This window comes from Hippoglossus stenolepis, chromosome 16 (assembly GCF_022539355.2).
Source record: "Hippoglossus stenolepis isolate QCI-W04-F060 chromosome 16, HSTE1.2, whole genome shotgun sequence".
Lineage (NCBI taxonomy): Eukaryota > Metazoa > Chordata > Actinopteri > Pleuronectiformes > Pleuronectidae > Hippoglossus > Hippoglossus stenolepis.
In genome coordinates this window covers 6021662-6034949 of record NC_061498.1, presented here as the reverse complement: position 1 = coordinate 6034949, position 13288 = coordinate 6021662, and the positions used below count along the sequence as shown (strand labels likewise).

At 42.2% G+C, this 13288-nt stretch overlaps 1 protein-coding gene across 1 annotated transcript; it reads left to right on the top strand.

Moving 5' to 3' along the window:
* Window positions 1-105: 105 nt before the first annotated feature.
* xpo6 (exportin 6) lies at window positions 106-12683 on the top strand. The gene is made up of 24 exons (XM_035180582.2): window positions 106-882; window positions 1951-2041; window positions 2696-2808; window positions 3180-3377; window positions 3523-3682; window positions 4224-4301; window positions 4399-4930; window positions 5382-5508; window positions 5638-5747; window positions 5899-6007; window positions 6192-6284; window positions 6954-7023; window positions 7112-7271; window positions 7467-7559; window positions 8514-8658; window positions 8785-8934; window positions 9123-9312; window positions 9431-9586; window positions 9801-9915; window positions 10044-10215; window positions 10488-10649; window positions 10916-11014; window positions 11343-11573; window positions 12041-12683. Exons 1-24 carry the CDS (start codon window positions 880-882, stop codon window positions 12140-12142), a joined length of 3459 nt encoding a protein of 1152 aa, XP_035036473.1. The 5' UTR covers window positions 106-879; the 3' UTR covers window positions 12143-12683.
* The last annotated feature ends 605 nt before the right edge of the window (window positions 12684-13288 follow it).

The following is a 13288-nucleotide window of genomic DNA, read 5'->3' as shown; positions in this document are numbered from 1 at the left end:
CTTTAGTAGTTGTTGTTTTGAAACCGCTGTAACTTGAAGGCATAACCGGATGTCGTGCTCTTATTGCCGTGAGCGTCTTGACCCGGGGGCTGCTGGGATTGGTTGGTTTCTGCAGCGAAAGAGGAAGTTGCGAAGCCCCGAGCTGTAACAGGAGGTTGTTAGCTGTTGAGCCGCCCTGAGCACCGACAGCAGCAATAACAGGAGCCAGCGCCTTCAACTACCACACGCTTAACGCCGCCGCTCGTCCGTCCCGTGTGCGGGGAAGGAGTGCTGTGACCCCCCGCTGTAAAACAAGCACCGAGGCTGGAGGCGCCCGACGCTCGTGGACGCGTGTCTCCGCTTTTGACAGCAAGCTAACGAAAAAACGCGACGTCTTCATCCCTGTAGAGAAGCTAACGCGTTAGCCATCCGCTGCACCGCTTTTGGCGAGTGATTAGCCGCGAGACGTTTGGACTTAGGGGGGGGCTATTTAACGGTTCTCCCCGGTGTCGGATGTCCCGCAGAACAAGATTTTAAAGATCAACAAACCCAACGGAATCACGCGACGATGCAGCCGAGCCCACCCGATTCGAGTTAGCTGGTTCGGTTGCCTGTGTACTTGGTCGAGCGAGTACGCGTTTTTATTGCGGGCGAGATCAAAATAACTCAGTTATTGCTAACATTTGCTAGCTAGACGCGTGTAAGTGAGTGAGTTTGTGTGTGTGTGTGTGTGTGTGGAGAATCGACCCACGATGAGCCCCCTCTGCAGCTGCGTTAGCCAGCAACACCGTAGCTAACGTTAGCTACAGATCTGGCTAGTCAGGCAGCTAATGTTGGCTCATTAGTGTAATTGAGCCGAGACTTAAGTAAACCCAAGAAAGCATCTGAGCCCCGCTGAACATGGTGAGTACGAGTCAACGCTTCTCCCCCTTTCAGCCTGTCTGTCACACTCGCCCGTGTCTTCCTGTCCCATGTGCTAACGGCTAGCGTGGTGCAGCGGCTTCTAACAGGAACACATAACGTTTTATTAATACTCCTATTAACACATGGCGCTAATGGGACAGGCCAGTGTGTGTGACAGGTCAGGTAACGGTTTGAGAGAGAGCTCCGGGCCGCTTGACGGGACGTGACGGCTCTTCAAGCCATTTCACGGAACTAGACGCCCATCTTGCAAAAGCGAAAATTTGCCTCGAGTCGTGTTGAGCCTCGGCAAGTTGTGGCGTATTTGAGGAATTCAGAGCCGCCTGCCACGGGAGCTGCTGCGTGAAGCCTCGTTTCTATGTCGCTCCTCTTTTCGCCAGACGAGGCCAAATCCTCCTCCAGCTGCCAAAGCCCAGTGTTTTTACCTACAGCTATTTGATTGTATATATCACCGAGACCCTTCACCATCCACGTGAACTGTGTACTTCCACCAGGCCGTGCCTAAACGTGCACGCCACTGATACACGTGCAGTGATCCAGCTATATCCATCTATAGCAGTGTGCAGGCATTGACTTCTGAAGATAGGTTTCCACCTCAGTAAGCTCGAGTACGATGGTAACATACACCTGCAAATGCCAACTAATGTCTGTTAAGATTAGTCCGTGAGACCGCTTGATGAAGTTCTCTGCACGTGCACACGTTCATTCTTTGGGAACAAACTAGAAGATATCATCGTAAATGCTCGAATGGCCGTGTGTTGTTATCTTCACGGTGACAATGGGATTTTTGGACATGATCTGGTGTTTGCAGAGACTTATGACTGGTTTGCACTTCGGCATCCGATGTGCATGTACACTGCAAGACATGCACATCCCTGAATTTCATCTGTCAAATGGACAGATATTGGTCTACGTTTGATTTCTCTCACGCTAATGTGTAGATCCTTATGAGACAAATAGAGCATCCACTGGTTCGGATCATGCATATTGTCAAGTAGTTATCTTATGTGTGCTCATTTATGTTTAACTTTATCTCGTATTATTCTCTAGGCTTCAGAGGAGTCGTCGCTGCGCGCACTGGAGAGCCTCATGACGGAGTTCTTTCACAGCTGCACGACCAATGAGCGGAAGAGAGAAATAGGTAAGTGTGTAGTCAGTAGATCAATGAAGTGGGAAACATGAAATTGAAACCGTTAAGCCCTCTCCAGATCTGTGCCTTGGCACAATCTTGTGTGTGACCTCTGCCGGTAGTTTCTCTGACCTCGTGGCTTGCTTTTTGCTATGATGTGCATTGTCAGCTGTGAGACCTTTATATAGACTGGTGTGTGAGCCTTTTCCAGATCATGTCCAATCAATTGAGGTGTAGAACCATCTTAAAGATGAAGAAGATAAATGGGAGGCACCTGATCAAAGGGTTAATAATTGTGTTAATGTTATGTTTCAGTTTTTCTTTTCTTTTAAGAAATGTACAGAATTTTCTCAACTCACTTTTCACTTTTTAATATTGGGTTACTGAGTGCAGGTTGGTTGAGGGACAAAATCAGTCAAATTGTTTCAGCATAGGGCTGCAACATCACAAGATGTGAAGGGGTCTGAATACTGTCTAAATTCACTGTTGGACAGTTTCTCACAGTGGAGCATTTAATGTGACCCGGAATAATTTGGTTTCTATTTTTTGTGTCACTTTTTTTAAGACACTTCCTGTTTTGTGATGCGTTACTTTCGGTCTGTCTGCAAGTGAAGTACTACATTGTCATATACCTCTGTGATCATACCTACTTCCTCTTCTCTGCAGAAGAGTTGCTGAATAACTTTGCGCAGCAGACTGGAGCGTGGCGGCACTGCATGTTCTTCCTTTCCAATACTCGGAATGAGTATGTAATGATGTACAGCCTCACAGTATTTGAAGTAAGTCCTGTAGGTGGAAGATACATATTTTGGAATTATTGTTCCCTGCAGGGCCTTTTTTTACTAAAATATTACACACAGAAATGCAATGCTTATTAGGAACTGATCGTATGACATTAGTTTTATTCTGTTTTTTTGTTTCCTCATTTCATTAGTTCTACAAAATGAGTTGGTTAAATGTATCATACATTTTGTGGGAGATAAGTCTGACCCCAATGATATGATTGAATTAAAAATGTTGTTTTATTTATAGCATTTTCTTGATAAATGAATTACAGGAATTAGTAATCAAACAAATTCCTCAAGCAGAAGAGCTGTGTCTAAATAACTTTCTACATCTTTGACCATCGATTGTTCCCTTTTACTTTCAGAACCTGGTGAACAAAATGTGGATTGGTGTTGCTTCACAAGACAAGATGGAGATTCGCAACTGTCTACCCAAACTCCTGCTTGCTCAGCACAAATCTGTGCCCTATTTCATCCGTAACAAACTCTGCAAGGTCATCGTGGACATTGGTCGCCAGGACTGGCCGATGTTCTACCACGATTTCTTTACAAACACCCTTCAGGTGAGCCTCGCTCGCATCCTTTATGCAATTAAAGCGTGTTGTGCTGTGAGTTTTTATCATCATCAGCTTTTTCATCTGTTGTATATAGTGAGAAAAATTCAGTAATCTCTATCTCCATTGTCTCTTGATGTGTTGTGAACTACAGTTGATCCAGTCCCCAGCTCTGGCTCAGTTGGGTTTGGTGATGTTGAAAACGACATCAGAGGAACTTGCATGTCCTCGAGAAGATCTGAGTGTTGCGAGGAAAGATGAGCTGCGTAAACTGCTGCTGGAGCAGGTACCGACTGTACTTGGACTGTTGACGGGTGAGAACAACCTTTTTGTGCAACATGATTTCCTGATATGAATATACATTTTAAAAGTGCCTGGTGGTAGTTTGTGGTGGATCACTTGTAGTGTTCTGTCGGCATAGGAGCAAAACAGCAGGTTGTCTTTTACTGTTTTTTGATGCTTTTACTTTGAAGGGGATGATCATTTTAATGTCTTGCCTCCACACCTGTAAATGTTACAACAAAATTATAATAATAATAATACAACACTATTTTTCAGCAGCACCATCGCTGCATGCTGGGATTAGCCCTGTTCTGGGTGACCTCACTGTTGCATCCCATATTGCGAACAATGCAAAGGACTTCAATTCCCTTTGCACACTGAGGCCTACCGTCAACAGAAAAGCTAAAACCACCAATGTTGCAACCTGCAATTTGGGTTTAATTTGACTTTTTAATTGCAAAACCTTAGATCAAATCTGCCTGAAGTAGAGTTAGGCTGACGCTCAGAAAAATGTATTGGTGGAAAGCCGTCAGTATATGTGGTTTTAACTATGCGTTATGTCTTGTTTTGCAGGTATCCTGGAGACCTATTGGGATAAGCACAGTGTCATCGCCTCCACGCCACCTCCCTCACCCACCTCAGGGGAAAGTGGTGAGAAAATCATTCTTAAGCTCCTTTTAAAATGCAAAGACTTGATTGAAATGTTGGGCTTTAACCGGACCATTTTGTGTCTCTTCAATCCATCTAGTGGAATTGCTGGGCAGTTTGTTTCAGGGCAGCCAATACTCAAAGCTGCTCTGCCAGCCCATGGCAGCATTGGACAGTGAGAGTCAGCAGCTCTGTTGTCTTGTTTTGGAGTGTTTGGCCCACCTGTTCAGCTGGATCCCTCTCTCAACAAGCATCACACCCACCCTGCTGGCCTCCATTTTCCATTTTGCACGTTTCGGTTGTGATATTCACACAAAGGCCAAGACGGGATCCTTCATCTCCTCCAACTCTTCCTCTTCTAATGGCCAGCTTAACCCTGGGACAATGGCACCAACGTCGAACGGGGGAGGGCGAAACGGACAGCAATGTGAGGGCAGCAAGGTGGATCGCGCCCGGCTTGGCGTACTCGCCATGACTTGTGTCAATGAACTGGTGTCAAAGAACTGTGTGCCAATGGATTTTGAGGAGTACCTGCTGCGCATGTTCCAGCAGACCTTCTTTCTTCTGCAGAGGCTGACACGAGAGAATAATGCCCATACAGTCAAGAACCGCCTACAGGAACTCGATGAGAGGTATGGACCTTAGTGCGCTGGTGCTTGTGCGTGCAGACGTGTTAACAGATGATAGTGTATGTGTAAGGTAATTTATTCTTTTCATCATACTGTGGGTGTCGAGCTTACAGTATGACGTAGCAAAATACATCTTCGTACGTGGCAGACTGTCAAAACCACCAAATTAGAACACCATCCATCTCCGTAGACTTGTGAAACATAACTTTTACGTTATGCCTGTAACACAACACATGTGAAGCTCTTTCCTGCACTGTTCGTATCATTTAACACAAAATGAGCAAAGTGTAAACAGGAACTGAAGTCGTCCTTCAAAAAGACCCTTTGCAGACATCATACAGAAAAGCATGTATCTAAGGTTATGATGCATCATTATTGACCAGTGTAGACTAAGTAACTTCTGAGTGCAAGATCTTCGTGGTGTATTAATGTTTTGTTTTGTTTCCTCTTGCAGTTACCTGGAAAAGTTCACTGATTTTCTGCGCCTGTTTGTCAGTGTTCACTTGAGGCGGATTGAGTCCAGTCCTCAGTTTCCAATTGTAGAGTTTCTCTCCCTTCTTTTCAAGTTCACCTTCAACCAGGTAATGATAATTAGTCGGTTATTTGTGCAGTACACCACATTGTGTCGATTCCTTCAGGTTTCCTGCAAGCTTGCCTCTCATTGATTATAAATGTGTATATATATATATATATATATTTTTTTTTTTCAGCCTACCCATGAAGGTTATTTTGCCTGCTTGGAAATTTGGAGTGTGTTTTTGGATTTTCTCACAACCAAAATTAAAAGCAGACTAGCAGACCGAGACAGTGTCCTGAATAGGTAAGTGACTCAGAAAGCATATTTATACCTTTTAAACCTCAGTGGTTTTTCTGAAACACCAAGTGAACTGAACTCTATACAATATAATTAAGTGTACATGATGTCTGATGTGTTGTCGTTGTTCTTAATATAATCATGTGTGGTTGGACAGGTACAAAGATGCCCTGGTTCTTCTGTTAAGGGAAGTTCTAAATCGCATTCAGTTCAGATACAATCAAGCACAGTTGGAAGAGCTGGATGATGAAACGCTGGATGATGATGTAAGAACATTTCCCACACAGTATATTCCAGTCTGTCATTTGCATCTTTTTATTTAATATTTCTGGTGTTTCTTTTTAGCCACAGGAAGTCTAAAGTAAAAGTTTGCTATTTTAACTTCATTAGGAAGGTGTTTCTAGCTTTCACTTCAAAGTCTAAATGTTTTTCTTCATTTGGTAACCATAGAAACAGACAGAGTGGCAGAAGTACCTTCGTCAGAGTCTGGAGGTGGTTGCCAAGGTGATGGAGCTGCTCCCATCCCATGCATTCTCTACTTTGGTAAGTGGTCGCTGTTGGTGTCACATTGACATATTGTAAGGATTTAGGCATCTACACAAAATTCATTTATATATTTTTTTTAATTCCAACTTGAGCAAATTTCCTTCAACAGGAGCTTCAACATTAATTCCAAACATGATTACACACTCCAGCTTGCCAAAACATTAGAGCAGCAATATTGACTCCTGAAGTTTCTAAGATTGTTCATCAGCTCACAACGTATTCATGGTCTGAAATATTAAACAAACCACAATAACATTACACATTTCCTCATTTTATTTTACCAGTTAACTCGTGAGTGAAACAAAATAGTCATATGACTTCAAACTAACATGAGTTCCTAGAAGGATGATCCAGCCACGTGTTGAGCAGTTTGAAAAGATCTGACGAGCCATGTGAACATAACACTTCATGTGTGGAATGTAGAATTATGAGTTTCACTCTCGTCTTGATAGAAAATGTGAATATTTAAAATCCAAATATTTCTTCTTGATCACTTGTAATTATAACCTCACTGAGTTCTGCTGTTTACAGTGATGTGTTCATACACTAATTAATAGAAAGAAACTGAATTATTTTCACATGGCTGCAGATTTTATTGTTTCATGCTGAGAAATGTATAACCAATCTTTGACAGTCTTCCTCCTTGTTCCTCTTTCCTGTCTCAAGTTTCCAGTGCTTCAAGAAAATTTGGACGTGTACCTGGGTTTGCAGCAGTTTATTGTCACCACTGGCACAAGTATGTAATGCTTTTGGTTTTGGTACAGCCACATATAATGGTGCTACTCGCATAGATTCAAATGTTTGAATGCTCTGTTGTGTTTCAGGTCGAAGGCTAAATATCTCTGCGGAGAACGACTGCCGCCGCCTTCACTGTTCTCTCAGGGACCTCAGCTCCCTACTTCAAGCTGTCGGACGCTTGGCTGAGCATTTCATCGGGGATGTTTTTGCTGCACGTTTCAGTGATGCCCTGGCCGTGGTGGAGAGGTTTGTGCTTCTATATAACATTGTACCTACAACATGAGACTATATTATATCTCAGAATGTTGTTAAACCATATTGTTGCACGTTTTGGGATATCTAATGACAAACAAGTGATGTAGTCATTTTCTGTTGGCCGTTCATTTTGTATAATTGAAAGAGCAAAATGTCATAATGAGCCTTTCCTTTGTCTTTCTCAAGGTTGGTTGAAGTGACTTGTTACGGCTCTCGGACCAGCCTTTACGACCTGGAGACCGCTGTGCCTTCTGTGCTCAAGCCTGACCTCACTGACGTGTGAGTATCACATGTTTAAAGAAGAAATGTAACCCTATCTTTTAACATGGGACCTTAATGGTCATAAAATACAATACTATTCCGTTATAGAGCACAGTGTCACATAGGGGACGTGTGTGTGTGTGAACAGTTGCGATGTTTGTGTGAATTTAGACACTCAACAGCCGTATTTCACTGTTAGAATAAAAGCTGCTGTGGCTGTTTGCACAGTGCTGGTGAAATTGCTTCCCATTGTTTGTCGTCAGAGCTGGTCCACATTTTGCATAATGAAGAGAGAATAATTTTGATCCTTGGAGCGGCAAGGCGGAAGGCCATTAAAATATATTTAATTCCGTCATAAATAAACTAAACGGTATTATAAATGCAAATTCAAAACAAACTGGGAGAAGCTTTACAAAGAAGAATCAAGTATGTTTAATTTATTTCATTTGCAGACATGAACTCCAAAAATGTCTGTAAATTTGGGTCCAGACACTTTCTGGTTTTCCTTTCGCATATGAACGCAGCAGGAGATTGTCCGTGTCAGAGGCGTTCACGACAACAGAAAAATGTCCATAGCGTTCAGGGGAGGGGTGGAGCCTGGGTAGAGCAGCAAGGAGGCAGGAAGCACCTGTTTTTGAATATAGCACATTGACACAGGTGTTGGCCCTTATCCTAGAAAGCTCTTGAATCGTATCGTCTTTCCAAGTTAACATCTTTGTCTGCGTCTTCGCTTATTGCTCCTCTTTTTCACCCTGAGACATTTGTATTCTCCCTATTTCATGTCCGTTGCGTGTCAACACCCTGTTATTCTCACATGAGCTCGCTCGGACATTTTACTCTGGGGCTACTAGAAAAAGTCAGACATTTGCGTTCTCACGTATAGCCCAGGAATTTCAGGAAAATGTCCAGATTTCAGTGCATGTCTCAGAGCAGCACATGTTTTAACCGTGTGTCATGTTTTGTTTGTTGCAGACATGCACAGGCTCTTGCTGCTTTGCAAGCCTACTCTCACTGGCTTGCACAGTTCTACAGTGAAGTCCACAGTCAAAACCAGAGCCAGTTCATCAACCTCATCACATCCACAATTGAGGCCAGCAGCCCACTCATCACAACTAAGGTAGCTTCTCTAACTCTCTCGCTCTCTGATGATGTCATTGGTGGTTACTTACATACATGACAAAGAAGAAAGTGGAGAATGTTGTTGCCAAATGATTTTATACTTAAATTCTGCTTTTATATCCAGGTACCTGAGAAATTGCTGCTTTCATCGTGCCATCTGATGGTTTCCATCACATCTACTGTGCGGCCAGTGTTCTTGGTCACTTTGCCAGCTGTTCAGAACATCTTCAACCTCATTACCACAGAGAGTCGGACCCGCAGACTTCCCCAAGAGGTAAATGTTTGTTCCTTTTATTTAGTATATTCTTTTTTTGACATTTAGTCCACAATTTCTCTTTAAATAAAAGACTTCACTACACAAGCCAAACATTTTTTCAAAAAGTCGATTGAGAAAAGAATCTAAAAGGTTGAAATGTTCTTACTACTTGAAATAATTGTTGTTGTGTGTTTCTGCTCACACAGGCGCACATGCTGGTGTGTCGGGCTTTATCCAACATGCTACTGCTCCCGTGGCCAAATTTACCAGAGAGTGAGCAGCAGTGGCAAACTCGCTCCAGCAACCACGCCAGCATGATGGCAGCCCTCACGCGGGAATATCGTATTTTAAGAGGAACGGTGAACATCACTCCTCGGCAACCCGCATTGGATGACAGTCAGTTTTGATTTTATTTATCTTTCTTTTCTGTTCTGTTACTCCTGGTCTGATTATTTGATGCCCTGTCATTCCTTTTCCTCCACCAATTGTGTTTTGTCACGTCTTCTCACTCCAGTGAAAGCGCTGATACAGCAGACCCTGCCTGTGCTCAGAGACATGGTGGACAGCATCTCTGGGGAATCCACCAAATCACGTCAGATCTGTTACCAGAGTCTCCAGGAGTCTGTCCAAGTGTCCCTCAGCCTTTTCCCAGTGTTTATTCAGCAGCCAGGTCAGTGTCTCATCTGTAGTTGTGCTGCCCATCTCGAGGTTAAACTTGACATTTGATTTAAGTGGAGATCCGTTAATTTACATTTCGCAAAGAGTTTTCTGTAGTTGCTTGCAATGAAACTAATAATAAATACATTTTAATATAAAACACGTTCTCAACAAACAACGACACATCTGACTGGCCAGCTTTGTTCACGGTCATTTCTCTTTCCCAGATGTGACAGATGAGATGCTGGCCTTCTTCTTGACGCTGTTTCAGGCGTTGCGAGTCCAGATGGGTGTTGCCTTCACTGGACAGATCATCCACACTTTTCTCAGCATGTTCACCAGGTAAAAGAAACTGGTCCCAGCAGTATTACATCCTGCTTGGATGGATAAAGACTTTAAATGGCTTCGGGCATAATGCTGCTATCACTCTTTAACACTAATGAATGTAATGTCACTTATATGTGCTGCAGGGAACAGCTGGCAGCCAGTATTTTGCAAGAGGGCAGTGCAGGGTGTAGAGTGGTACAGAAGTTCCTGAAAATCCTGCAGGTGGTGGTGCAAGAGCCTGGTCAAGCTTTCAAGCCCTTCCTACCCAACATCCTCTCTCTGTGCATGGAGCAGGTTTACCCGGTGGTGGCAGAGGTCAGTTAGTGGTCACTTGCTCAAAGTTAACGTTCATTCTGGATTTTAAACACCTCAAATGATCATGTGGCATCACTCTCCACTGAGAAATCCAGCTAAGACAGTAAATGTGAATATTGTGGAACAACATATATTATCAAAAAGATTAAAATGTTTTGTCTGTGGAAACCAGACACTAGTCACAAATCTGTTAATTTGAAAAATCGGACAATAAAACGTGTCACACACATTATGATATTGTTTTGATGGTGTACATTGAAACTCGTTGACAGAGATCTTCACCAGACGTCAAGGTGGAGATGTTTGAGTTGCTTTACCAAATACTTCACCAAAACTGGAGGTACTTCTTTAAAACCTCAGTCTTAACAAGTGTCCAAAGAGGAGCTGCTGAAGATACGATGGAAAACGAAGCCCAGTTCACAGCTGCCATGCAGGTCAGTGTCCACAGCCACAGCATCAAACCTTTATACCACTGTGTTCTATATTTCTGTTTTTCAAATGAAGAACTATTTATAATTTATATGATGTCCTGCAGCTTTGTAACGTTAACCATACAGAACACAAAATCCAAACGGGTTTGTGTTTTCTGTTCTCAATATCATCAGTTAACTCACTTCTTCATCACACCGCTAACAGATGAAGTCATTGTTGAATCTGATGTAACTTCCTTCCCTGACTTGTGTTGAAATGTGGTCTCCAGGCTTTCGGACAGTCGTTCCTGCAGCCCGACATCCACATCTTCAAGCAGAATCTCTTATATCTGGAGTCGCTGAACAGCAAGCACAAGTTGTATCACAGAGTGAGTTGAGCTTCTGTGTCGGTAGATGTGTTGTATATCATCATGCAGCATTGCTAACTCACGTTTTTGCACTCTTATGGCTCCTGTTTGTAAGTTTTGGATTCACATATTATATTGAGAAAAGTATATAAGCTATAAATTGAGATGTTTTTCTCTTTTGGTGTTCGTCTCCCTTTTTTGGCAAATTAAATCTAATTAGTAATCAAACGAGCAAAACAAAAACAACCACTTTTCTAATCAATATAACCTCTGTACTCTCTGTTATTAATATGAATGTTTATAATGTAAAGACTCCATTGTCATTCCTTTTCTTTTGAATGTGCTTCAGAAGCTTTTTCGGACCTCGATGCTCTTCCACTTCATCAACGTGCTGCTGCAGGTCCTTCTCCACAAAAGCCACGACCTTCTTCAGGAGGAAATCGTCCTCGCTATTTACAACATGGCCTCCGTGGACTTTGATGCCTTCTACTCTGCCTTCATGCCAGAGTTCCTCAACAGCTGCCAGGGTGTAGACAGTGGCCAACGAGGTGTACTTGCACGCAACTTCAAGCTTGAACAGGTAAGAATGACGTTACTCAGATATCTTGTCCACCAATCGTTAACCCTGGCAATGTATTTAACTTCCTTTGGGCACAAGTGCTGCATTAAATGGTGATGGAATTAACCACTTGTTACTTACATGATTTGATTTGTTTTGATTTTACTTTGATTGGTCATGGACATGAATCTTCATAACAACTCAACACTACAGTGGCATTTAAAAGATTGTCCACATATGAATACTGAACAGTATTTTACACTGCTGGCAATAAGCAACACAATCCAGCTCTTAATTGAAAATTATTTTCATCCTAATCTTTTTAGCCCTCAACAAGTTGACAAAAATAAGAGGTGGAGGCTAACGTTTTTTATAATTGCATTTATTGTTCATTGCTGTGAGACTGTATGTAATTAAACTCCGACCAGTCTCAACTCGTGTCCCCTCTGTAAATTCATATCTGTTAAACCTTTCTCTTCTCTCTCTAGGACCTGCCCTCCTTCACTCAAAGCGTGCAGCGGCTGGTGAATGACCTGCGCTACTACAGACTGTGTAACAGTAGCCTGCCCACTGGCACCATCAAGCTATAGCACAATGACTGAACCACTCCACACATCAACTATGATCTTCAAGGACTGCCTGTGCTGACCACTTTGCCCCAACACTCCTTTCCAGCTCAGCGTCGCTCCTCCTATTCAGAGTGATAGGAAGGAACCACATGCGTTTCATGGTTGAGTGACTGGAGGTTGAGGATGCTGCTGATGTTTAATTTCGTTGATTTCTACTGTAGAAGGTTGGCGCGTTATTTTTTTTTAAAAAGCAGTGCCCTCCTTATGTATTGCCAATGATAATTTGGCAAGAAATGTAAACCTGGTGTGCAGTCGGCTGTCGCCCAGACCTGGAGCAGTCTGAGCCAGGTCTTCTCTCCCACGCCTCTGCAACAAGGCCGAGCTGGGACTGAGCACTTTCAACTCATTTTGAGTTTTTTAAAATATCTGCTTTTATTCATTTTTGCCTTCAATTGTTTTCATCTCCAACGGAGACGGACTCTCAACTTAAGATCTTTCATATCATTCCATTCTGACAAAGATAAAACCTGCTTGATTTAAATAAAGTGCTTTTTTAGTAAAACTCAAGTCTTGGATAATTCATGATTTATTGCCCTATGTGCTCTGACAGTGTTACAATCATTTGCTGCACGTTAACACTGTTGAATTTCATATTAACTGGAATTCAACTACTTCAAATGCTGAATGTTTTTTTTTTTTCAGATTTTAATTTTGTAGAGATGTATTGTACAGTATAGATTAATTGTAAAAGTTTAGACTTCTTTCTAGTTCTGAGTGAATTTTTAAACAAGCCTGAATGTCTTAAACACTGACAATCATTCATGTGGTTTAATTTAAAACAAATTCCACATATGTTATAGCTCAAGTTAAATGTATTGGTCACAGGGAAAATAGACTGTTGTATGGTGTCAAGCACGAGACAATAATGTTAACCTGCTTTACTTTATAGCTTAAGAGAAATATGAAGTGTGTAATGATGACAGGATTGAGTTGCATAATGTGTGTGTGTATATATATATATATATATATATATATATCTATATCTATCCATCCAGCAGTTTTAGGGATCAAGAAAGATCATAAATGGACTAACGGTCTTGAACATTTACCATTTGTTAGCTCTTGCAAGTCCAACAACTTCATAAAAATACTTAATTCACTGTGAAA

Bases quoted from the DNA above. Each gene is read 5' to 3' on its own strand.
- xpo6 (XM_035180582.2), top strand. The intron at 2,809-3,179 runs GTAAGTCCTGTA...TTTTACTTTCAG, and splicing joins ACAGCCTCACAGTATTTGAA to AACCTGGTGAACAAAATGTG. The intron at 7,560-8,513 runs GTGAGTATCACA...TGTTTGTTGCAG, and splicing joins AAGCCTGACCTCACTGACGT to ACATGCACAGGCTCTTGCTG.